The 23,071-nt window shown below is 42.5% G+C and overlaps 4 protein-coding genes across 4 annotated transcripts; 2 read left to right on the top strand and 2 right to left on the bottom strand.

The window, feature by feature from the left end:
• Positions 1 to 111: 111 nt before the first annotated feature.
• On the top strand, positions 112 to 872 carry LOC101752964 (splicing factor 3B subunit 6-like protein). Its single transcript, XM_004981251.3, has one exon. It carries the CDS (start codon positions 218 to 220, stop codon positions 608 to 610), a length of 393 nt encoding a protein of 130 aa, XP_004981308.1. The 5' UTR covers positions 112 to 217; the 3' UTR covers positions 611 to 872.
• Positions 873 to 2,213: 1,341 nt separating this feature from the next.
• LOC101752551 lies at positions 2,214 to 3,848 on the bottom strand. Its single transcript, XM_004981250.3, has 2 exons — positions 3,513 to 3,848; positions 2,214 to 2,559 (listed from the first exon to the last, which is right to left on the bottom strand). Exons 1-2 carry the CDS (start codon positions 3,728 to 3,730, stop codon positions 2,472 to 2,474), a joined length of 306 nt encoding a protein of 101 aa, XP_004981307.1. The 5' UTR covers positions 3,731 to 3,848; the 3' UTR covers positions 2,214 to 2,471.
• A 4,513-nt stretch (positions 3,849 to 8,361) lies between these two features.
• On the top strand, positions 8,362 to 11,045 carry LOC101786167 (ADP-ribosylation factor). The gene is made up of 7 exons (XM_012842783.3): positions 8,362 to 8,518; positions 8,817 to 8,978; positions 9,712 to 9,782; positions 10,040 to 10,159; positions 10,270 to 10,388; positions 10,548 to 10,629; positions 10,726 to 11,045. Exons 2-7 carry the CDS (start codon positions 8,831 to 8,833, stop codon positions 10,729 to 10,731), a joined length of 546 nt encoding a protein of 181 aa, XP_012698237.1. The 5' UTR covers positions 8,362 to 8,518; positions 8,817 to 8,830; the 3' UTR covers positions 10,732 to 11,045.
• Positions 11,046 to 11,321: 276 nt separating this feature from the next.
• LOC101785761 (probable DNA gyrase subunit A, chloroplastic/mitochondrial) lies at positions 11,322 to 22,994 on the bottom strand. The gene is made up of 27 exons (XM_004981246.3): positions 22,422 to 22,994; positions 21,369 to 21,438; positions 20,353 to 20,418; positions 19,807 to 19,908; positions 19,427 to 19,471; positions 19,231 to 19,329; positions 19,051 to 19,137; positions 18,460 to 18,530; positions 18,255 to 18,363; positions 18,068 to 18,130; positions 17,867 to 17,932; positions 17,640 to 17,728; positions 16,773 to 16,821; positions 15,993 to 16,079; positions 15,831 to 15,924; positions 15,573 to 15,643; positions 15,383 to 15,472; positions 14,506 to 14,631; positions 14,213 to 14,370; positions 13,870 to 13,951; positions 13,626 to 13,790; positions 13,425 to 13,526; positions 12,953 to 13,077; positions 12,389 to 12,509; positions 12,095 to 12,149; positions 11,887 to 11,986; positions 11,322 to 11,780 (listed from the first exon to the last, which is right to left on the bottom strand). Exons 1-27 carry the CDS (start codon positions 22,823 to 22,825, stop codon positions 11,690 to 11,692), a joined length of 2,787 nt encoding a protein of 928 aa, XP_004981303.2. The 5' UTR covers positions 22,826 to 22,994; the 3' UTR covers positions 11,322 to 11,689.
• Between the last annotated feature and the right edge of the window lie 77 nt (positions 22,995 to 23,071).

The following is a 23,071-nucleotide window of genomic DNA, read 5'->3' as shown; positions in this document are numbered from 1 at the left end:
AGACACCAACATGTGGGTCCCTATTGTAAAATGGAGGGCCACATGTCGGTGACCAACTTCCCCAAGTCGGCATCTAATCGACCCCGTGCGCCGGTTCCACCTCCAATAAGGCAACGAAGACGCGAGAGAGGCAGGCGGCTACGCGCAGCAAGCAAACCGCCCCCAAATCTGAGAAACCCCCAATCCCCAAACCCTAGGCGAGCTCGGCGCGGCGGCGATGGCGGCGGTGGGCATGCGGAAGGGGAACGCGCGTCTCCCGCCGGAGGTGAACCGGGTGCTCTACGTGCGGAACCTGCCGTTCAACATCTCGAGCGAGGAGATGTACGACATCTTCGGCAAGTACGGCGCGATCCGGCAGATCCGGCTGGGCAACGCCAAGGACACGCGCGGCACCGCCTACGTCGTCTACGAGGACATCTACGACGCCAAGAACGCCGTCGACCACCTCTCCGGCTTCAACGTCGCCAACCGCTACCTCATCGTGCTCTACTACCAGCCCACCAAGATGTCCAAGAAATCCGACGTCAAGAAGAAGGAGGAGGAGATTACCAGGCTCCAGGAGAAGTACGGAATCGGGTCCAAGACCCCTGGCCCCGGCTCCAGCGACTGAGCGACCAGGTGTATTGCCTTTGTAGCCGCTTGCTTGTATGGAGAAGAGTAATGAGAGGGAACGAATTGGTAGCGCTGTGTTATGTTTCATCCAGTGTTACTAATTACCGTGTTGTTATGCTGTGAACATCACAACTGAATAGATATGTGCTTATCATGAACCTTTAGGTGTGCTTCAGTGCCTGTTCCTACTTGTGTGCTTTTCTAATTGCCTGCATGAATGTTTAATCCTACCAAAAATAAGAGGAATGAGTTAGTGTACACCTGTGACTAAGCTTGAATTGTTGATCTGGATTGAGACTGTGGGAGTAGCATGGCTGTGTTGTTAAATTTGTGGTTTCCGTGATATGTGTGTGTGACCAAGGAAAGGATTAAGTTGGTATGCTCATGATCAGTGTTTAATTCATTGTGTGCTCTTTGCCAAATTATGTCAGTTTTCACCTGACTCCTCCAGTCCTGTTGCGGTGCTAATTTGTTATTTTCAACATGTGGTTGCAAGTTCAGGCTTGGATGGATAGTTCAATAAGACGTTTCATTGTGCATTGTTGACTACGTTTCCTTCAGCAAAACTCAGTTCTGAATGTATGTTTCAAGATAAGAGACTGAAAATTATTTAGGTGCTAGAGTAAGGTTAAAGTTTTTCTTTGTCCATGTTGTCAGGTTTTGTGGATTTCACCATTCTAGTGTTGCAATGCTTGTTTTGCCGGTCATGGTATGATGCTTCGGTTGACAGTATCTATAATTGATGTTTTGCTGATATGATTTGGTCCTGTTGACTTAGCCTCTCTTCCATTGTTGTGGAGCATTGTTTGTTTTCTTTTATTTGAAGTAAAGCATTGTTTGTTTTCTCTGATCAATTTTTTGAACTTGGGGTTGCATGGAATGTCTGTCAAATTCTTAAAAATTGCCTATTGGTTTAAATGAACTGTACAACTTTCAATTTGGTGGTGCTGTGGCAACCAACTAATTCTGATACTCAAGAGTCTGCAACTGCCGGATATGATGTATGAGTCTGCAGCTACCGCATATGATTCACATCAAACTGTACTGCATGTCTGCATCTGAACATCCTGAACCTGGGGGAAAAAATATGACGGTGAGAGGCAAGAAAGCCACTGCTTACAGTCCAGTCGCTAAAAGCGACCTGCAGTTTATGAATGTCTGCAACTGCCGGTGAGAAGCAGGAAAGCCACCGCTACAGTCACTAAAAGCAACCTGCAGTTTATGAATGTCTGCAACTGCCGGATGCAACTGTAGTGATTTTAACTGAACCTGGGGGGGAAATACACAACTGTGAGATGCAAGCAAGCTACTGCTTACTGTCACGAAAATCTTAGGCAGTTTGCAATCGGTTCTCTTCTTATCCTAGTTAAGCTGGTGGTGCAATCAATTTTCTTCTTATCTTAAGAAGCGGATGCCTCTTGTCTGCGTGCATTCCTTTGATTTCAGCATTTTCAGATTTCAAACACAATAAGCACACAAACAAGACAAATAGAAGTCAAGAATACCAGCTTTCTTCCAGTGTAAAATACAAGCACACAATATTGATCAAACTAAAGCTGCAGAACTTCTGTACCATCAAATACTATAAAGGAACCATCCAGCAAGGTAAATAGCAGAGTCATGTATTGATCTCTTCAAATGTGTTTGTTTGAACAAAGAAGACATATTAAGAAGCGTAACAATATGTGCTGATATTATTCCACCACAGGACCATTTGAACTGACGAGTAGTTACTGCAAAATACATCATGATGATACATCTCTGAGTTTTTGCTACAAGCTTTTGTTTGATATAAAAAATGCCAACTAGCTCTATGGATCATCTGCTTCTGAAATGCCAGCTATAGTAGAGCAGATGCATCATTTTTCGCCATTCTTCAGCAGGGCAGCTAAACCCAAAGGCCAATTAAATTTTGTAAGCATCTCTTGTCTAGCCACTTTCGAAGCCCTGCAAAGCACAGATCAGATCAGCTAATGTCAACACTGTATTTGTGCAGAACAAATAGTTGAGAAAGGATGCAAGACATAGTAGTAGATTATATTCCTCAAACAGCCAAGGCCTCTATGGAAATACACCAAGCTGTCCTGTTATCTTGACAAAAGTATTACTACTCCTTTCCAAGTACTTCATCTGAATAATAGAGATCATCATGTAACAAACTATAGTAGCTAAGGCACCTAAGGACAGGTATACAATCAAGGTCCTGAAAGCTCCAAAAAATAAGCACAAAATGGAAGCAATTTCCCAAGACAACAGCTAGTATACAATATGGTGTACAAATAATTCAGTTTTCATCAGAGGGTGATGCAAAATACAACAAAAATAACTGGTGCTCTATCCAGTACCACAATGACTGTAACTCAACCAGTAGTTGTTAGATGACAAGATCTCAGATTACAACCTTTTTGCTAGAATAAGCACTGCAATGGCCAATGAGAAATCAAAAGGATTCAACAAGCCAAGGCCCAAGGGGGACTGGATTTACAATGGCAGAGCCCTTTAACATTATATGTTGGATCACAGATCATCCAAATACAATTAAGTCATATGCACTTTAGTGTCTCCTACCTAAGAGAGGGTTAAAACTAGTCATTTGGGTCAGCTGTAAAATTAAGCACTTGGCATCCTAGATAGTCAATTTCAGGTCCAGATGGCTGCTGGTTACTGAGCATATAAGGTTTCAATCTCAGCAGCCTAGATATTTAACAGAACCATGCCCACGTATTCCTCAATGGGATAAAAGACCCCGAGCAAATCCAGCCATCAACTCTAATTGCAACCTAACTCAATCAGTAATCAGTAACACGTTGGAGAATGGATACACAGGAACTGCTCGATAACAACAGGGGTACCAAAACAAAACAAAACAAAAATCGCGGGAGGGAAGGGGGTCATCTTACTCCGCAAACGCTGCGGCGGAGGCGGAGCCGCTGACAGGCGGTGGCGGTGGCGGTGGCGGCGGCACGTGGAGGCATGAGGCGGCGGCTTCGGCGATGGTGGAGAAGCCCTGGCGCTGCTTGTGCTTTTGGTTGGCGGTGCAGTGGATGAAGACGATGCCCCGGCGCTTCACCACCTTGCAGAACCCGCACAGGCGCTTCACCGACGCGCGGACCTTCATCTCCTTCCTTCCCACACTCGCTCGCCTTCAGCTTCTTCTCGTCTCTCCCCGTCGTGCTCCCTCCCTCTTCCTCCAGATTCGGCCAGCGTCGAGTCGGCTTCTTCCTGGTTAGGGTTTGGTGTTTCCTGATGGGCCGAGATAGTCACGGCCCATGGGTCATATAGGGAGCCTAGGCCTACCTAACAATCGGCCTTGCTCTTCTCACGCTGTGATCCTTCTGTACCTCATCATTTATTTATAAATTTAATTAATATAGTCTAATAATTTTGTCATTTAATCAGTCAAATGTTTACTTGTTTGTGGTGTCCTGGCCTTTGTGTGAAACATCATTCTGTATTTCATTCACTTGTTAAATTTGCATAGACTGAAGAATTACTACTTGTTAAAGCTTATTTATCTAATATTTCGTCTTCATGGGCGGGATACATGCTATGTTGCCCTGCTAATTGGGCTATAACCCAAGCTGTAATCCCACCAACCCATTCTCACAGGGAAATAAATATGACCCACTCCAATTCAAACCTCCACCATCAGCCACCGTACCACCCCAAATTTTCCGGTACATAAGTTTGTACAAACTGCTGGCCAAATATGCAAGAACCCATTAGGTAGCTACTAATAGCCAAATAAGTTGCAGTCTTGCAGATAGTCCTGACAATTAGTTTGGGTTTATTGGTTTTAATGGCTAGGGTTTTATTTTGGACTCGTTTTGGTTGGTTTACAGTGGACTGGCCCGTCAGATGGTTCGATTCAATTAGGATCGTTAGAGCAAGCAGTTTGGGCTATCCGACTTCAATTCTACAAGGATTACGATGGGTGATCTAAAAGGGCAAAGTGGCAAACATTTGTAGCCCGTATGATACTCTTTTGATATGCATAGGTATCCTGTATCAGACACGAAAGAAATGGGTGACGTACAAAGCAACAAGGACGCGCTATTTGAGAGGAAGAACGTGTAACATGGGCCGGTTGCAATCTCAAATCTCTAACAGCATGGCATGTCCAGGCATGCATGCAGAGTATACACTATTGTACAATGCTACAATCTCAAAACGGCTGCCACGCACGAATATAAACTAGGAGAGGGACATCAGTTCCATGCCTAAATTAATATTAATAATTACAGGATCCTAAATAGATGTGCCTGACGGGGGCTTATGCTTGCCGGTGTAAAATGTTGCAGTTGGCAGCCTGATCTGCTGTGCAAATGTTTCGTCATATCCAAGGTAAGTAGTCATCTGCATTCGTTTCGATTTGGTAGTCCACGCACAGGTCCTGCTCAGAGTTTCCAAGAGTCTGGACAACAGGCACCCTCCAAGTACCTTCGTCTCCTTCTGCCCAGACGTCATTTTCACCAGCCTCACTCAATTGATCTTCCTCAGCAGCAGCGTTTTTGATGACCCGTTCTTTGTAGAACAGTTTGCAAACCACCCAGTCATTGAGCTGCAGAGAAAAGGAAACCAGAGCCAAGTTAACCATCTAACGCGTGGGACTTAACCTTTGCTGCCTTGCTAATTTTCAGTTACTTATATTAGTAAATTATTTTTATTGCTTTTTTTAGGTATGTTGATTGGTTGCTCCATGACTAAAGATAGCAAAAGGGAAAAAAAAATTGAAGTGTGCCGTTACCCGCATGGCTGACCCATCAGGCGCGTGCTGATTCTGCGGGATGGCGTACTCCTTCATCTTCCACGGCGTCTGCGTCCCCTTGGGCTGCTGGCCGAGGTGGAAGGTAAGCGACGTCACCTCCCCTACCAGTGCGCCGTCGGCTTTGCCGCCGGCGAGCACGGGGGCCAGCTTGGTGTTGGATTTCCAATAGCCCACCTGCACGCCGCTCGCATCGAACACGCTCCTCGCCGGCCGTCCGCCGTTCTTGTACTTGCGGTTCCTCGGCGAGAACGCGTACCAGCACCCGTTCACGACCCCACACGCAGCTGCAAGAAATTAAATTAAATGAAATAGAGGGGTTAATTTGGCACGCTAATCTTCTTTCCAATTACATCGAGAGCGTCAGTTAACTAAGCTGACCTCTGCTTGTCTCTGGGTGTTCATGGTAGACGTCGAAGTCCTTGAAGAAGTCGACGGGCATCTTGTGCCCGGCGTGCTTCAGCCTGAGGTAGAAGATGAGCTCCTCGTCCGTCGGCTGGAACCGCACGCCGGCGACTGAAGTGTCTGCGTATGGCCCGGCTGCTGCAGCTTGATCCCCTGCGCTTAGAATGTTGCTGCAGCTTGGTTGCAGCTGCCATTGCTCCTGATCACAGAGCAATGCCATCGGGTTCGTCGTGCACGGAGCAGTCTGCTGGTTGGAGGTGGCCACGGCGATAACACTGGCTGCCTGATCTGGATGCTGAACCTGAAATTCAACAGCACTACTAGCTGCCTGATCTTGTTGCTGATGGATCTGAACTTGACCAGCCATTGTAGCTGAGCCGGCGACAGAAGAACCTGTCGGCTGCGGTGCCGCAGCTCGGCTGCTTCGAACTGTGGCACGCTTAGGCTTCTTGATGACAGGCTTGGCGGCGGCAACGGCGGCGGTGTCGGTTTTGCGAGGCCGGCCACGACGGCGATGAGCGGGCGCAGTGGCTTCTTGAGCCTTCTGCGTGTCTGGAACGGCATGGACAATTGCAACTGCTTCTGCTGCTGAGCCTGACGCGACTGACCCCTGGATTTGCGGGTGGTAGTAGGACGGCTCCGCCCTCGTGATCTGCACCGGCACCGGCACCGGCGGCGGCATGACGCCTTGAGCAAAGGGCAAGGGCACGGGCGCAAAGCGCGGCGGGAACCCCGGCTGGGTTTGTGGGTGCCAGTAGTAGGGTGGCTCAACCATCGCCGGCGGCGGAAAGAAGGTACCCGTCATGGATCTGGAGAGCATCGGCGACGGCGACGGCGAGGAGTTGAACCCGCCGGAGGTGGTGGCGGTTGGCGCATACGGCGGGTACTGGGAGCTCCAAACCGTCGCGCCTGCGGCAGCGGCGTACGCTGCCATCCCCCCGAGGTCGTCGAAGAGCGACTCGGGGTTGCTCACCGGCGGTTGAGAAGCGCGGGCGGCGGCGGCGGCATTGGCCGCGAGGGGATGGCTGGCGGCGAGGTCGTTGACGGGACTGATCATCACCATTGCGTCCAATGATCGGAGAAGTGAGCGCACGTGTTCGACGCGGGGGGTTTAATTCAGCGGAATTGCTTGGAGAGGAGAGTCCGGGGCGGTCGAGCCCCGTGTATGCAAGAGGAAAGAGATCAACGCAGCTACGCCGTGCATTTGCGTTGGTGTTGTGCCGCCATAAATTTCTCCTGACACGAGACGTATAGGAGAAGAACTCTTATAAATTACGTGCCATGAAATTAATACCGTCAGATTTAATATGAAACCACTTTCAAATGATTATAACTTTACTTATTTCAAAAACTATGATCATGAGTTCATAACGGTTAATGAGATACTCTCTATGTTCTAAAATATATTCCATTTAGTTTTGTACCAAATCAAAGTTTTTCTAACTTTTGCTAAATTTATAGAAACATATATAGTAACATCTACTACTATCTAGACAAGTGCCTTATCAAGACACAGCCTGTTCGCTTCAACTTATTCAGTCGGCTTATCAGCCACCAAACAGTGTTTTCCTCTCACAACAAATCAGTCGTTTCAGCTTTTTAGCCGGCTTATAAGCTAAAGCGAACATACTGACATATTTCATGATGGATTTATAAAAATAATTTGATGTGGTATGTGTTTATATTTCTCAATGAATTTAGATAAAATTATAGAAATTTAACTTAGATAGAACTGAAAATATTTTATAAACTTAACATGTGGAGCGGTACATGTCAAGCCTACGGAAGAGAAAGGACAACCGTAAGAGTCAATGAAGCAAGCTCATGCACGTTGAAACAAAGTCTAATGTTGAATGCGAAACCATCCATTGATGGATATCGATATTATCATTCATACCTTGCAAAAAGGCTGGTGATACATCAGAAGTTTAAGGGTTCTAAGGCAATTGGGACAAATTTCTCAAATAGGAAGTAATTAAAGTGTGACTTGATGATGGATTACTCGAAAAATAATTCAGAAGCGGTTCGAAGAAGATCGATCCTGACACGAGAGAAAAAGCATACCAGGCTTACATTTATCTTGACAGATTAATGATTATTTGTGTGATAGAAGATCTTCCCTGAGTGACTAGATCGCCTAATGGTAACGTTTCTCTAACAAGAGATCTTTAAAAAAAAAACTGTTGACCAAATTAGTAACTAACTATTGAAACTATGCAAGAAACCGTGATTTCTCCTAATCAGTTTGTTCTCGTCCATTGGAGTATTTTCTTTCCAAGTTGAGCCTAGAGGAAAAATATTGGTTTTTACGGTAGCTCACTTTTATTCCTCTCATACAGCATGTGTTACACTCAGGTTGAAACAATTAATCGTTCAGCACAATCGTGCAAACATATACACCTCCAAAAGTGTGGCCATACAGCTACGAGGAACATAAATTTTGCCAAATTCTCCCTCTAACTTCGCATCACGCTTCCAAAAGTGTGTTTCCTCCGTCAGCTGCAGTCGAATATACACATGCGGTGGAGGTGAGACGCGTTCGGTTGACGCGACCCCGCGGCGCAAGGGTTGGCTCCCTCGGCTCTCTCCTCTGGCCCCGTATAAAATAGGCGAGACGCGCATCACCGCCAGAAGCAACAACACCCGGAGCCTCTCCTTCCCCGTCTCCAGCCGTTGCCTCCTCCGTCCCCGCCCGCGTCGCCGGCGATCTCACCGCGAATCGGATCCGCCGACAAGGTGAGCCAGCCCCCTCCCACCCACCCGCTCCTCCCCTTGTAGGATCGCTCTCTCTGCGTCCGAGATCTAGGCGAATGTTCCCTTCTCTTCTTGCGTTTGCGCTCGCTTGGGTGTATGTAGATCCGCGTGCGGATCTCGGCTCGGGTCGTTGGTTTCCCGCGCTGCGGGTGGAAGGTTCCGCGGTTGCTCGATCCCGAGGTGGATCTGGGTGATGCGCGTGTAGATCTAGCGGCCTGAGCCTGAGGGAAGGACGGGCGACGAATGAATCAGCGGTTTGATTTTGAGTTTCGTGTTTCAGGCGAGAGGGGAGAGATGGGGCTCACGTTCACGAAGCTGTTCAGCCGGCTGTTCGCCAAGAAGGAGATGCGGATCCTCATGGTGGGGCTCGACGCCGCCGGAAAGACCACCATCCTCTACAAGCTCAAACTCGGCGAGATCGTCACTACCATCCCCACCATCGGTAAGCACCAGATCGCGTCATAAATATATGGTTGGATTAAGGTTGCTTGTGGTGTCACAATTTAGGACGGACCGTTCAAAACCAATGGTTGTATAATTCCACTGCCACATAGTTTGATTGAAAATTCTGGTTACACGACTAGCTGAATATCTATATTACCACTCAAACATTTTTGTTAAAGTCCCTGGGCACTAGACTGGTGAACCATTACATTTCTGTTCATAGAACCATCTATGCATTTCCTCCTGACCATATTTTGTTGGTGATAACAACAATTATTCCAACAGCTAATGAAGGGATAAAGCTTTATCAAGCAGATAGTAACTTATGTTGTTTCCATGATCAGCTAATTTGTTTGGATAAATAAAGTGAAGAACTATAGCTATTGACAAATGAATTCTTGCTTAACACGACATATGAGATTTGGCACCTCAGCGACATCAGAGATCACTCAATTATTCAAACAGCTAATGAACAGAAAAAAGCAGCTCTAGCAAGCAGATAGGAAGTATATTGTTGCACGTACATCAGATTTACTTTAATACAACAAAGTGAAGAGTAATAGCTATCAACAATTTAGTACTTGCTTTGACATGGCATACGCTTTTAAAGTTGTTCACTCGGAACAAAACTGCTTTTGTGGAGCAGTAGCTTTGCACAAACATGCCTTTACTTGTGAGTTGTGACATTCTGTGGTCTCCTTTTCTCCTTTTTAACTTGCTTTCAAATACAGGATTCAATGTTGAAACTGTGGAGTACAAGAACATCAGCTTCACCGTCTGGGATGTCGGGGGTCAGGACAAGGTATGAAGATTATATGCTCTGCAGCTTCTGTGTTGCAAATTATGTTTGTCTTAGCCACTTAAGTTCTATGGCATCATCGCTGCTCTATCCTGTGATTTTCTTCAATGGATGATTTTATATTACATAGCATATCGCTTATTTGCAGTGAAAATAGTCTTACCATCCTCTGTTTTACCTTCCTCAATTTTATTTCAAAGTTTGTTAAGTCATTCTTTTTTCGAACTGTCTTGATTTTTTTTCACATTGCCTGAAAACAGATCAGGCCGCTGTGGAGGCATTACTTCCAGAACACACAGGGTCTCATCTTCGTTGTGGACAGCAACGATAGGGATCGTGTTGTTGAAGCCAGGGATGAGCTCCACCGAATGCTGAATGAGGTAAATACCTGTGCTATTGAGAATATTTTCACTGGTATGTGGTTGTGTGCTTACATCTATCGTTATGTTACGAGTACTTTTAAAATCTATCGTTATGTTACTGATTGCAGGATGAATTACGTGATGCTGTGTTGCTTGTGTTTGCTAACAAGCAAGATCTTCCGAATGCTATGAACGCTGCTGAGATTACTGATAAGCTTGGACTGCACTCACTTCGCCAGCGTCACTGGTAACACATACTATCATCACATATTCCTCCCCATAAGCCATCAAAGTGTGATGTAGCCATAGTGTTGTATTTCTGTACTTCTGCTTGGTAATATATGTAGCTGTGTACTGTTTTGTTGGTACAGCAGAGGACTTATCGACTTTTTGATCTTGCTGATAGGTACATTCAAAGCACTTGTGCTACAACTGGTGAGGGATTGTATGAAGGCCTGGACTGGCTGTCCAGCAACATTGCCAGCAAGGTATGCCAATTTATGTTTTTCGCTTCTCGCAAAACATTCAAAATAGTGACTGCAAACAATTGCGTTACTCATCTTTCCTGTTTGATGACCTTGCAGTCCTAAATTTTCGAGAGGTTTGGACCATCTAGGAGCCTTTGGATGATGATATTGCTGGATATTTAGGGTTGGGTTGCTATTCCCGTATGTAAGGTGTATGCCCTGAGCTCAATAGTTATTGAGCTTTGGTTAAGATTTCACAGTTAAATTGTTTTGTGTAATTTGGGCCCTTGAGATGTTTCCGAACCAAACAGCTAAAGAGAGTTCCGTTGAGTTAATTGGTTGGGGGAATGCGTGCTGGTATGCAGTATGACATTGCTGTTGTGAGATTCTTTAATGCTCCATAGGTTGAGCACCATCCGAATGGTTGCATTTTTTGTATTCTTCGCATTTGTTCCGCCGGTCTAAAAAATGAACGGCTGCGAGAGCTTAAGCTGTAGACTCGTATCTTTAACCTAGGTACATGAAGCGAACAAGCAGCTTTGCTACGCTTACTTAAATAATTGTGGTATTGACCTTCCTGTTCAAGATTTCTTACTGTGAGCTAAAACATGCTGTCGTGCGTTGGCTTGGTTCGATCCGTAGCGGCTGCCATCGTACGCTGACTCAGCTCGATCTAACAAACATTCAGGTTCATTGAAATGAACACAGATAGCTCAGTGAACACGTTTGAAAATATTACCAGTTAGGGGCCCAGCCAATCCAAAAGTAATACCGTAGATGCGTCAATTTTGCAAGCCAACGTGCCATTTTACATCCATCACTCATCGCAAGAATAATACTGTCTTAAGCCTTCTTATCACGCTACTGAGTACAGTGGGCAAAGCCTACATCTAGACAGGTTAATGGCCACCGGAGATCTATCCACCAAATCATCAGCTACTAACTATGCCTTGGCCCTTGGCATGGGATTACAGAATTCCTGGCAACAGGAAACCAGTAAAAAATGCATGCTCAATGCATGGGCATGTGGTGTACACCAGGGCTTTAATTTAGACTAAATTACTTGCATCTTTGGGCAAGATTAATCTTCAGCAACTTCTGCTGCTGCTGCAGATATTAGTGATGCCGACTGGATCTTCCCGGCATGCTCCAGCCTCATCAGAATTACTCCCCTGGTTGCCCAACAGAGGTAGAGCATGATGAAACAGTTGGCAACAGAAAAAGGAAAAGTCCGAAAAAAATTGAACCTACAGACTTTTATTTGAGCGCCTAACTTACCTTGCGTAACGAGACTGGATGGATATATCTTTAACCTTGATTCTATTTACAGTGCCGCTCTGGCTAACTAAAACAACCTGCTCGTCACTTTCACCATCATCTACCATTGAATTCACAGGAAACAGCAAATGATATGATAGGTGTATGAAACAGTGAATGGTTAAGCAAATAAAAACAATGAAAAAGGAACTAAGTTCAGAAATGGTACCACCGAGTGAAAGACCAGCAACAAATACAGCAGCCAGGCGGCAATCCTCTGGAAGCTGCACAGACAAAATAGAACATACCAGATCGATCAGGTCAAATAGCATCATATGTAACACGCACCTTAAGTTTTGAAGCACATCATGGTTTTTAATGTACATAAGAAGCAAGAAAGTAGGTGGTGTACCATGCATCATTATATGAATTCAGTTTTCAATTCAAAAGCACTGATTTTTAGAAAACTTCTGTAGAACACACAAATGTCCAGCAGAACTGATGAGCAAAAGGCTTACTATACCTTGTAGCCTGCCAAACCTACAAGGTTGAATCTTGATTGCCGGAATGCATTTAAGGGCACCCGTTTCCCAAGACCGTTTTCAGCTATGAAAAGTAGCCAAGGAGGACTCAGATCTCTGGACCTGGAGCAGCACTCAAAATTTAAAGACAAAATTGGTCAGTACTGGAGTACAGGAATTATCCAAACTGAGAAGATACATAAACTAATATGACTTGGATGGAAACAGGAAAGTGGAAATCAAGTTTAATAGACAGTAAACCAAACTCTGAGGGAAGCAAAAGGTTGGTTTCAGGATTTTTCAGTATTCAGAATATGGTCGAACTCTTCTCACATTTTAAAAGCTAACAAAATTTTATAAACCCATATTAGGCACTACCAGTTACTCCCTCCGTTCCAAATTATAGGTCGTTTTGACTTTTCTAGATACATAGATATTATTATGCATCTAGACATAGTGTATATCTAAGTGCATAACAAAGTCTATGAATCTAATAAAGTCAAAACGATCTATAATTTGGGACGGAGAGAGTACTAGATTGTTTCCCAAACTATAGATGACATTACCTGCTGTTATAAGTTTCAGGCATTTTGTGCACTGTTGCTGGAATTATATCCATGGCTGCCATCTTATCGCCATCTTTTAGCTTCATCGCACAAGCACCCCTGGTATTCCTTCCCAGGGGACGAATCTGGTTGAAACATAAATATATATAAGAATTAAGGGCAACCCAAAATGGCAGGCACATCCACACATGTGGCCATGCAAACATATTTGAATGACATGAAAGACTGAATTTACTGACAGTACAAACATAATTGCTACTTTTATACCAAAATCATTTGTAAAATGAAAACAAAAGGAAAAACGTGATCATGTGATAGTTTACTGGAAAAGTGTACTTTTGTGAAAATTATTTAATGCTTATTCCCAGAATCTACACTTCAATATAAAATCAGATAGCAGTTCCCATTGTGTAAATCACATACTAATCGATACAATTATCACCAGATGTCCAGATGTGTGTTTGTAGCCTACCTTATCGCATGAGTTGACTATAACCTTTCCCTTTTGTGAAGCCAATGCAACCAGGTCATCATTGCCACATCTACGGACCCATTTGAGCTCATCACCAGGAACCTAACATTTAACAGTTATTGAATAAAAGTTGTACCACATTTTGACAATGATTCAAAAGTATGTTATGTTTAAGAGATGCAAGCACATGAGACGGTATACCAGTTGAATTGATATGATCCCAGAAGATCTGATCGATGAGAAGGCATTAAGAGGAACTTTCTTGATGTAGCCGTTAACGGTGAGCATCACTAGATATTGGTCTTCACCAAATTCACTCACAGGAATGATGGAGGTTATCCGCTCTCCATCGGATAAAGATAGCAGCTAAACAAGAACGGAATAGCAAAGGTCAGCATATCACCTGCTGAGTTTCATTAGTCCAAATTAGCATTTATCAATGTACCTGTACCAAAGGAGTTCCAGTAGCAGTTCTAGTACATTCTGGTATCTTATAAGCACGTGCTGAGTATACTATTCCCTTGTCACTGAAAGTAAGCACCATGACGATACATGAGAACAGAAAAATAAATATGCATTCACTGTAAGTACAAGAAATCCAAGTACACTGTCAAAAGAAACAAACAAATTCCAGGAGTATAACTTATATGTTCAAGATCCTTTATAGTTGACAAATTAATCTACCTTATGTAAAATGGATTTAATTTCATCATAGAATCCTTAACACTAAAGAAATTCCAAACATGCTAAAGATATACTCATTAAGAAATGCCTCTTGGTTCACATACCTGAAATAGAGAACGTGGTCATGCATCTGGCAGACAATGAAATCAGACGTGGTGTCATTCATTCGCATCTTTCCAACAGATTTTCCTATGGTTCCTCGATTTTGTAAATTGAATGTGTTGGGGTTCATTCGCTTAACATAACCTTTCTCGCTAAGAATCTTCAGGTGATAGATGTTTGATCAAGTGAAGCGAAGCAGAAAAACAAAAACAAAATGTAATAACTGAGTAAGGATAAAACTATAAAAAAAAACTATGTTGGATAATATGAATGTACGAAAAGATAAATGTCGCACCAAAAGCATTTCCTCATTTGGAATGATGTCGATATCATCAACTTCACTGTTTACTGAATCATCTATCAAAGAACGTCGCAGTGTAGAAAATTTGTTTTTCAAATCAGCAGCTTCTTGTTGAATAAGCTAAAACAACAGGAGAAACAATTAATAATTGGCAGTGCAATAAGATAAGAAATACAAAGTCAGGGTCTAGAGAAGTGACTAACAACAAAGATATACCCATATACAAAGGGCTGGAAAACAATGTTCAATCACATAAGTGTAAAAATTAAATCACATTAACAGAAACACGGTGAACAGATTGTTGACTTCACAGAGCCTCGAATGTGCTACAAGCCTCCAACTATATTCAATTGGAAAAAAAAGAGTAAACTATGCATCCAAGATAGAAGCAAAAACATTGGTTCCTCACCAATTATGTTCTCTATAAAAGCACTGCAGCGATATCAAGAGAGGAAGAACAATAACGTGCTTGTAATGTTGATCACGCTATCTCATGATAAAATGATTAGAAACAACACAGCTTATTGCTTTAATGAAGCCTACTGTATAGTAAAACTTGTTTAAGCCCCTTTATCCAGAGCCTGGCGGGCTACAGTAAGAGATAATGGGAAAACAGCCAATTTTATAACAAAGTACCATGTCCTGTCAAGTTATAGCAATTCTTTACCAACATTGCAGATTGCCCACAAAGTACGCACGTAAAATCATTTGCAATCCTCCAATTCTCAAGAAAATAGTTCATACAGTTCAGAAGATGATTTTGCATATACACATTTGCTTAAAAAGTGTCACATGGATTGAAAAATATACAGCAGATAAACATGCATACATAATGAGTTGAAATGTTTGTAAATGGTTGGAAATGTCGAACCTGAAAGATAAGCTTCTTGCTTGACAGAAGTTCATTTAACTTAGAAATTTCCTCTGACAGAGTTTTAGCTTCATCAACAAATTTTTTCCGCTGCAAAAATCAGATGTCCGTTCAGTTCCTTTAGGTAGGAGAAACAGGAATCGAGTTTAACCAAATAACTGCCAAGATAACAAAATTCAAATGCAGAAACCTCAAGGGAAGTAAGCTTCCTTAGTGTGATGTCCAACAGAGCTTCAGCTTGCTTCTCAGATAGATCAAATTCTGCCCATGTAATTTCAGATTAAATATACGAAACAAATCTGTTAATAGTATTTTATATTCTCTCTGCGCAGGTTTAGATTGTCCATAGTTAGTAAAACAGGCTTGATTCCATGGAATATCAAGGACTTAGGATTCTTTAAGCAATTTGCTTCATTGGAGCAGAGTTTAAGGAACCTAGCTCAGTTACCCTTGACTAAAGCTTCTGTTGCTGCAGCATGATTTGATGTTTCTCGTATTATTTGAATCACAGCATCCAAATTGTCGAGGCCAACAACAATGCCCTGCAAGAAGTAAATAAAATCATCCACCTTCAATATCCAAAGAAGCTAACCTACCTAAATCAATTTACCTCCACAATATGTTTTCTTTCTAGAGCTTGAGAAAGCTTAAATCTTGCACGCCTTTCAATGACAGAACATCGGAAGTCGAGGAACGCCTGAAGCAGCATCAAAGTTTAAAATGGGCAATTAAATCTGAGGTTCATAATGATTATGCCAGTAACCAAATACAGCTGTATACAGGAAAGGTAACGTATGGATAATAAAATGATCAAATGCACATATAAGCGGTAAGGGATATGGCATTAGTGTTGAGATGTCAATCTCAACAATCTACCAGATTACACCCTTGTTAGCACATGATATAGGCTCAGCTTGAATCCATCAATTCTGTGGCCCATGCTATTTAAGTACTGGTGACAAACAAAATATCCCTTGCAGTTAATACACGCTCCACCTGAATACCTTGTATCTAACAGTGAATGTAGATAATATTGAACATTGCTACTTAAGCCCTCCACAAAATGCGTTCAAAACAAGTGGCATAAACCACTTATTGTTGCTAGACACTTTAATAAGAGGCGAAAGAGAGCTAACAAAAAACATTGGACTACACTGCAAGATGCTAGCTCCTCCGCAGATATAGCCACATCTGATTTTTATTTATCAAAGATGAAATCTTGAAGATTATGTATACAAATGTGTCCCATGCTAGTTGGTTTCAAAGTATTTTAAGTTTTATGCCCTTTTAGTTATAAACAAGCTTCGCATCAGATAGCACATTAGCATGCAACTTGTAAAACCAAAATGTATGATTTTGTGCAAAAAAAAATTAATTAACATAACGGCACCTGAAGAATTTCTCTCAGTCCCATCAACTTTGGCTGCCCATCAAGTATACTGAACAGAGAAAGAAGAATAAAACAGACATGAGAATTGACAAATGCAAAGTTAGCAATATGAGAAGATTTAGTTAGTGCAGTCACTTCAGTAAGAAGATTTTGAACAGCTCAAAGATGAAGATCAGCATCTACGATATTTTACTTTTTACAAGTGTCATCAGGGATGCATAAGAGATCATTAATGACAGCTTGCCTTACGTAAATAGCGAGGCTCATGATTCCGAGACTGCTCAATGACAAAAATCCACAGATGTCTACAAGCTTTTTCTATACAATGTAGTGGTAATTATCTTACGGCAGCTTCACTGACATTTCACAAATATACTTGAATAAGGTGAAGTACCTAGAAGTGGCTGCTACAAATTCTTCTGTTCTTTTAGCAAACTATTTGTTTTTGCTTTTTGCGAGAAAATTAATTGTGTAGATATCAAGGTTTTGGTACTCTTGATAATAGATATGGCAAAATGAAAGCATTGAAACATTTTCTAGTTTCCGACCAACTGAATTCCAAAATTATTTTGTTTCGAAAGCACCATTTCAAATGGAATCAAATTTAGCTGTTCCCTCATGCCAAATATTTCAAGCACTCAACATTAGGATTATAGATCTACTTCCAAATTCAAAAACAAGAGAGATTTATTTGATTCAACAACTATAGCATTTACTATCATGCACAAGTAATATTATTCTCCTACAAAACAGGATAGTACAGTCATAGACCATTCTGAATGAAATGAAATAAGAATTTTTTCTGTTCACCGCCATGTCTTTTTGTGGTGAGGAAAAGAGCAACATCAAGAAGATGAGTGTACTTACGCTACCATGTTGCAGCTAAAGCTAGACTGCAGAGCTGTATGACGATACAAGTTGTTCAAGACAATGGCAGGATCTGCACTTCTTTTCAGCTGGAGCAGTGTACAAGGGAAGAAAGTATTATACATCAACAACAAAGCATTAAAATCCCAGAACTCAAAAAAGTTCAGTTGTAACCCAAAGAGATAACCTCAACGCAACATATAGAAATGAAAGATGGTGGCACAAACCTCAATTACTACACGCATTCCAGTGCGGTCACTTTCATCCCGGATATCACTTATACCTTCCAGTACCTGCACTTAAGAAGTACACCAAGAGTTGGAATTTTTAATGCCTTCCTCATGGTACTACAAAATCTTAAATTTATCACACAATAGGCTCAAGTAAAGACCAGCCAGATAACTAAGTCTGCCCCCAAATGAAATTACCTTATCTTCAACAAGCTCAGCTATCTTTTCCACAAGAGTGGCTTTGTTAGCTTGATATGGAATCTGCGTGGAAATGCAGAAATTAGAAAGTGCATGCCCTCCTGCAACTAAGCAGGTATAGAGAATTGCCAAAAGAACATAGAGATGTCAGAGACCCTGCTCCAAAAACAATATCCATATTTCATACCTCTTTAATGATTATAGCTTCACGCTTGGTTTTTTGATCAATTATTTCGATGTCAGTCTTTCCCCTCACAACAATTCGGCCACGTCCAGATTTATAGGCTTCCAAAATACTATTTAAGAGGAATGGCAAGGATTGGGTACACAGAACAAAGGCTTAATGCAGAGGTCAATGGGAATGGCAAGATAAAAAAAAGGAAATAGCATACCCTTGATGTCCTAGGATTGTCCCTCCTGTAGGGAAGTCAGGACCAGGCATACATTCCAGTAGTTCTTGGAGCTTTCATATGAAAGAAACGGAACACAAAGTACAGTTAAGATCATAAGATATCTACAGAGTTCAGAAGGAAAAAAGAACTTAACAGTGACAATGTCTAATTCAGCCACCTCAAAAAAGAACAATGTCTAATTCATTCATGTTAAGTAACGTAACTGGACAAGCTCAAGTGCTAATTATGTCCTAATCATCTTGCCACGTGACAGTCATCTAGAGCAAACAAACTATAACTAGAGATTGTTGTTATGTGAATGCTACATTAACAACATAATTCCAATGATTCTGTGATGAAGACATGAAATTGCAAGTGATATAACAATATCATTTGCCCGTGCTAAGCAGATATTTGCTCTTGTTCCTTTCTTCGTATGAAGATTTGTTGATAATAATCCCAGGGGAAAAAATCGACATTTCAACGCACATGCAAACAAACAGGGGTATGTATTACTGGATTCATCATGATATATGGTACCATGCTATTAACAGATAGAGAACAACATCAAGACAGTGGTAGATTACTTACCGTGGCTTCAGGGTTCTGAATCATAACAGAAAGCGCATCAACAAGCTCCCCCAGATTATGAGGAGGAATGTTTGTTGCCATCCCAACCTGAAATAATTTAAACATTTGAAAGAATCTCATTTTTGCATAAATAAATACCTGACTTAGTAGCACTTGTTTAAAATGGATAAGAACTCATACCGCAATCCCAGAAGAACCATTCAACAATAGAGATGGAACACGAGTTGGCAGTAAAGACGGCTCCTTCTGTGAGTTATCAAAGTTTGGTACGAAGTCAACCTGTAAAATAACAAAAAGCAGCATGAAAGGGATGGGGAAAAAGGAACTTCGCGCAACAACTCAAAGAGAAAGGCATCAAAGAAGTGAAAAGATATACTGTGTTCAGCTCCAGATCAGTCAAGAACATGGCTTCTGCTAATGGCTGCACACAAACAAAAATGTCATTCCACAGTAAAGCTTTTGTAATAGACAAATAGGCAGTATAAAAATGATTGGATATATCGAGTTCCATTTATTTCAGGCAGTTAAGAAGCTATGGTGCGTAATAAGAACAATTTGTAGTGATTATTCCCACCCAAAACTTGTGGTGCTTGGGGACAAAATGGTGTTAAGATATTCTTAGTATGGATGAATGAAGTACGGATTCAACAAACTTAGCAGAACCTAATTAAGTTCTAACAAAATATATGAGACAATTCTTTCGCAAATAAAATATTTCTGATGCTATATGAGTAAACAAAATTCAAATGAACTTACATCCAAGCGGCATTCTGTGTATCGCATTGCAGCAGGAGGATCTGCATCTATCGAGCCAAAATTTCCATGGCCTTGTACAAGCGGGTACCTCATTGAAAAATCCTGCAAGATAGCATAACAAAAAAAGAAGCTTGCGGTTTACAAAAAATGAGCAAATGAGACATGATAATTTGAACTATCTGCAGGATGGATATTTGAAAACCCAAGTAGGAACACCTTAAAATTATTGAGCTCCAACAAACATTATGGAAAGCTGGGATGCAAAATAGTAAACTATGAATTGCCCCAATAACGATGAGCAAAAATTTAAAATGAAACATTTAAGTAGAATGTGACATGTAAGTCTCTATCTAGAATGAAGTAAATTGTTACTGTTCTTTTAATATTAACTGATAGGATGACAGCAAGCATATTAAGAGCCTTGATGCAAAGAGCTGACTGCAGTGTACTGTTTTTTGTTCAGTTTAGACCTTACTTGATGTCTCTCCTGTAACCAGATAAACAATGTACCGGCTCATTGATCAAATAGCATCCATAGTATTTTACCTGAGCCATCCTCACCAAGGCATCATATACAGCCGTATCTCCATGTGGATGAAACTTGCCTAGCACCTGCAAAAACAAGGAAAAATCAACAATGGTATACCAAACAGGTAAAAAAAGGTATCGTTGAAAGCTGCAGTATTTTACAACAAGGCAGACAGATACACAGATACAACATAGTGTTGAAAGCTAATGAAAAGTTGGATGATGGTTCAATTTATCAATGCCACCCTCCCTGTAACATTTTCTGACCACAATGTTTCATGTCCTCTGTGTGACAATTCAAATCAAGTCAACTAGGCCCACATTACAATTTACAATTGATCATTAAAAATGCAAAGGAATTCCATAAAATTATAGTAAATTATGATACAAATGCAAGTGGATCACATCACGGGTTCACACCAACACTACTCCTTTTGCGAAGACCATCCAACCATTCCAACGCCACTAAGTGGACTTTCAAATTGTATTCTGTGTGATGTCATCATCAAATATCACAGGATTAAGCAGGTGCTCTGAAATTGGCCAACCAAATATTGCATCTAACTCAGAAATCGAAGAATCAATGTCCTTTTAAGTCAATTAACTGAGGCAGCATGCCTACCAACAAAGCACTTCTAGGTCTAACTCTGAAACCTTTGGGCACGTTTTGGGATTTGACTAAGTTCCCAGCTTTGTATTAACATCAATATTAGAATTTGAAGATGTTGACATCCTTATTAATATCATATTGTCTTCTAAAGAGAGGACCTGCTCAAGACAGCATGGTATAGACCATGAAATCAGAGTTTATCCATATTAAGTCCATTGGAGTCGATAACTACACCCACCAATGTGCGCACACAGACCAATTTTGGTTTGCACTCCTTGGCAAAGTCCCAACATATGCCCAGTGAAGGTGGAGATAAGCATGTGTTTCAAAACTGACAGTATAATGCCCCCAAGAAGATAAAAACACATTATACGATTTGAATCCCCCGCAATTAGATAATGAATACAAGTTCCTGCTTGCATACCTCACCAACAACTCTTGCACATTTTCTGAATGGCCTACGAGATGCAAGGCCCATCTCATGCATGGCATAGCTGCAGATAGATTTTAGAAATCACCCAAATGGGATGAAGCAAGATCAGTAAAAGGACTAGAAGGGAACTAAGCAGAAAAATGTAAGAGCTAGTTAGTTATAAGAACAAGTTTCTTGACAATAAACTCTAGAGATAACAATGAATTGTTAGGGAAAGACATTTAGATAGTAAACAAACATGAGACTGATTCAAATGAGGGTAATATCCAGAATGCAGGTCATAACAACTGCTCTGCATTGTTGAGAAGGACAGTGTTAAACCAGGTAAGACTTTCCAGAAAAACATCATACGAAGTAGTTATTCGCCAAACTGATAGCATGGCAAATAGACATTTTGGAAAAAAGTAAGAATTAGATTTTTACAGGAAAAAATATTGTTTCCATGGGATTCCCGTATTCCAAATGAGGCATAGGACAAGTTGATAGCACCACATTGGCCAAAGAGGCATCTCCTAAATGAGGTGAGGGCAGCATCCATGACTAACTAGCAACTTCCTTTGGACAATTAAAGATATTTCACAACTATCCAACAAGAAATAATTGTGAAAAAAAAACACATACATATCTAGGAGCACTTCACAGCTATAGCATGGCTGTAACTGTAATGCAAACTTTCTCAAAGCAATCTATGAACACTACTTGGCCTCCTATTCCACATCCATGTGTGTTGTTGAATGTTGAGTATTCCATTCTTTAAGCAAACACAATAGCATTTAAGCAGTCTGCACAACCCAACAGCTTATATGTCACATGTAGCTCCTAGTTCCTACGGAGTACAAAGCTCTGCAATCCTCAAACATGTGGCAAAGGTAACATCAAACTGTTCCGAACTATAAGTGATGTTAACACAAAATTGTTAAAACTAATGAGTGCAAGTTTCTAAACACTTATCAGGTTCGACCTAGCTTATAAACGAACAGGAACACAGGGAACCAGCTTGTGAGCAGTTTTGCCGAACGGGAAGAGGAGAAGGCGAGAGCTCACAGTATCCTGCGGTGCACGGGCTTGAGCCCGTCGCGGACGTCGGGGAGCGCGCGGCCGAGCAACACGGACATGGCGTACGCCATGTAGGCCTCCGTGGCCTCCTTGTGCAGCTCCACGGTCACAATCCGCTCCTTGACCGCCACACCCCCTCCGTCGCCCTCGCCGCTGCCGCCGCCGCTCCCGCCGACCGCCGCCGCCGCGCGCTCATCGTTGCCACGGTCGCGGCGGCGCGAGCGGAGGGGGCGAGCGGACCGCGTGGAGAAGGACGAGGAGGACAGGAAGCGGAGGGCGGCCGCGGGGGCCGCGGCGGCGCGGCGGCGGGAGGCGGCGCCGAGGATGGAGGCGGAGGGGCCGAGGAGGAGGAGGCGCGGGAGCGGGACTCGGAGCGCGGCGGAGAGGGCCATCACTTCGCTGGATGAGGCGGCGAAGCTACTCCCGCATTGGAGGACGAGGTGGCGGTGGTTGCCGCCGGCGGAAAATGGCTGAGGCGGAGTTGGGGGAGGGGTTTTGCGAGGGTTTTGGTTTTGGATGGGGATGGAAGAGAAGGGGAGGGGGAGGGGGAGGGGGAGGGCTGGAACGAGCAGAGGAGGGAGAAGGGAAAAAAGGTGTTTGGGAAGGGACAGGGAGGCGCAGAGCACGGCACGGGGATA

The sequence above is a fragment of the Setaria italica genome, chromosome IX (assembly GCF_000263155.2).
Source record: "Setaria italica strain Yugu1 chromosome IX, Setaria_italica_v2.0, whole genome shotgun sequence".
Lineage (NCBI taxonomy): Eukaryota > Viridiplantae > Streptophyta > Magnoliopsida > Poales > Poaceae > Setaria > Setaria italica.
This window is presented reverse-complemented; position numbering and strand designations above follow the sequence as displayed.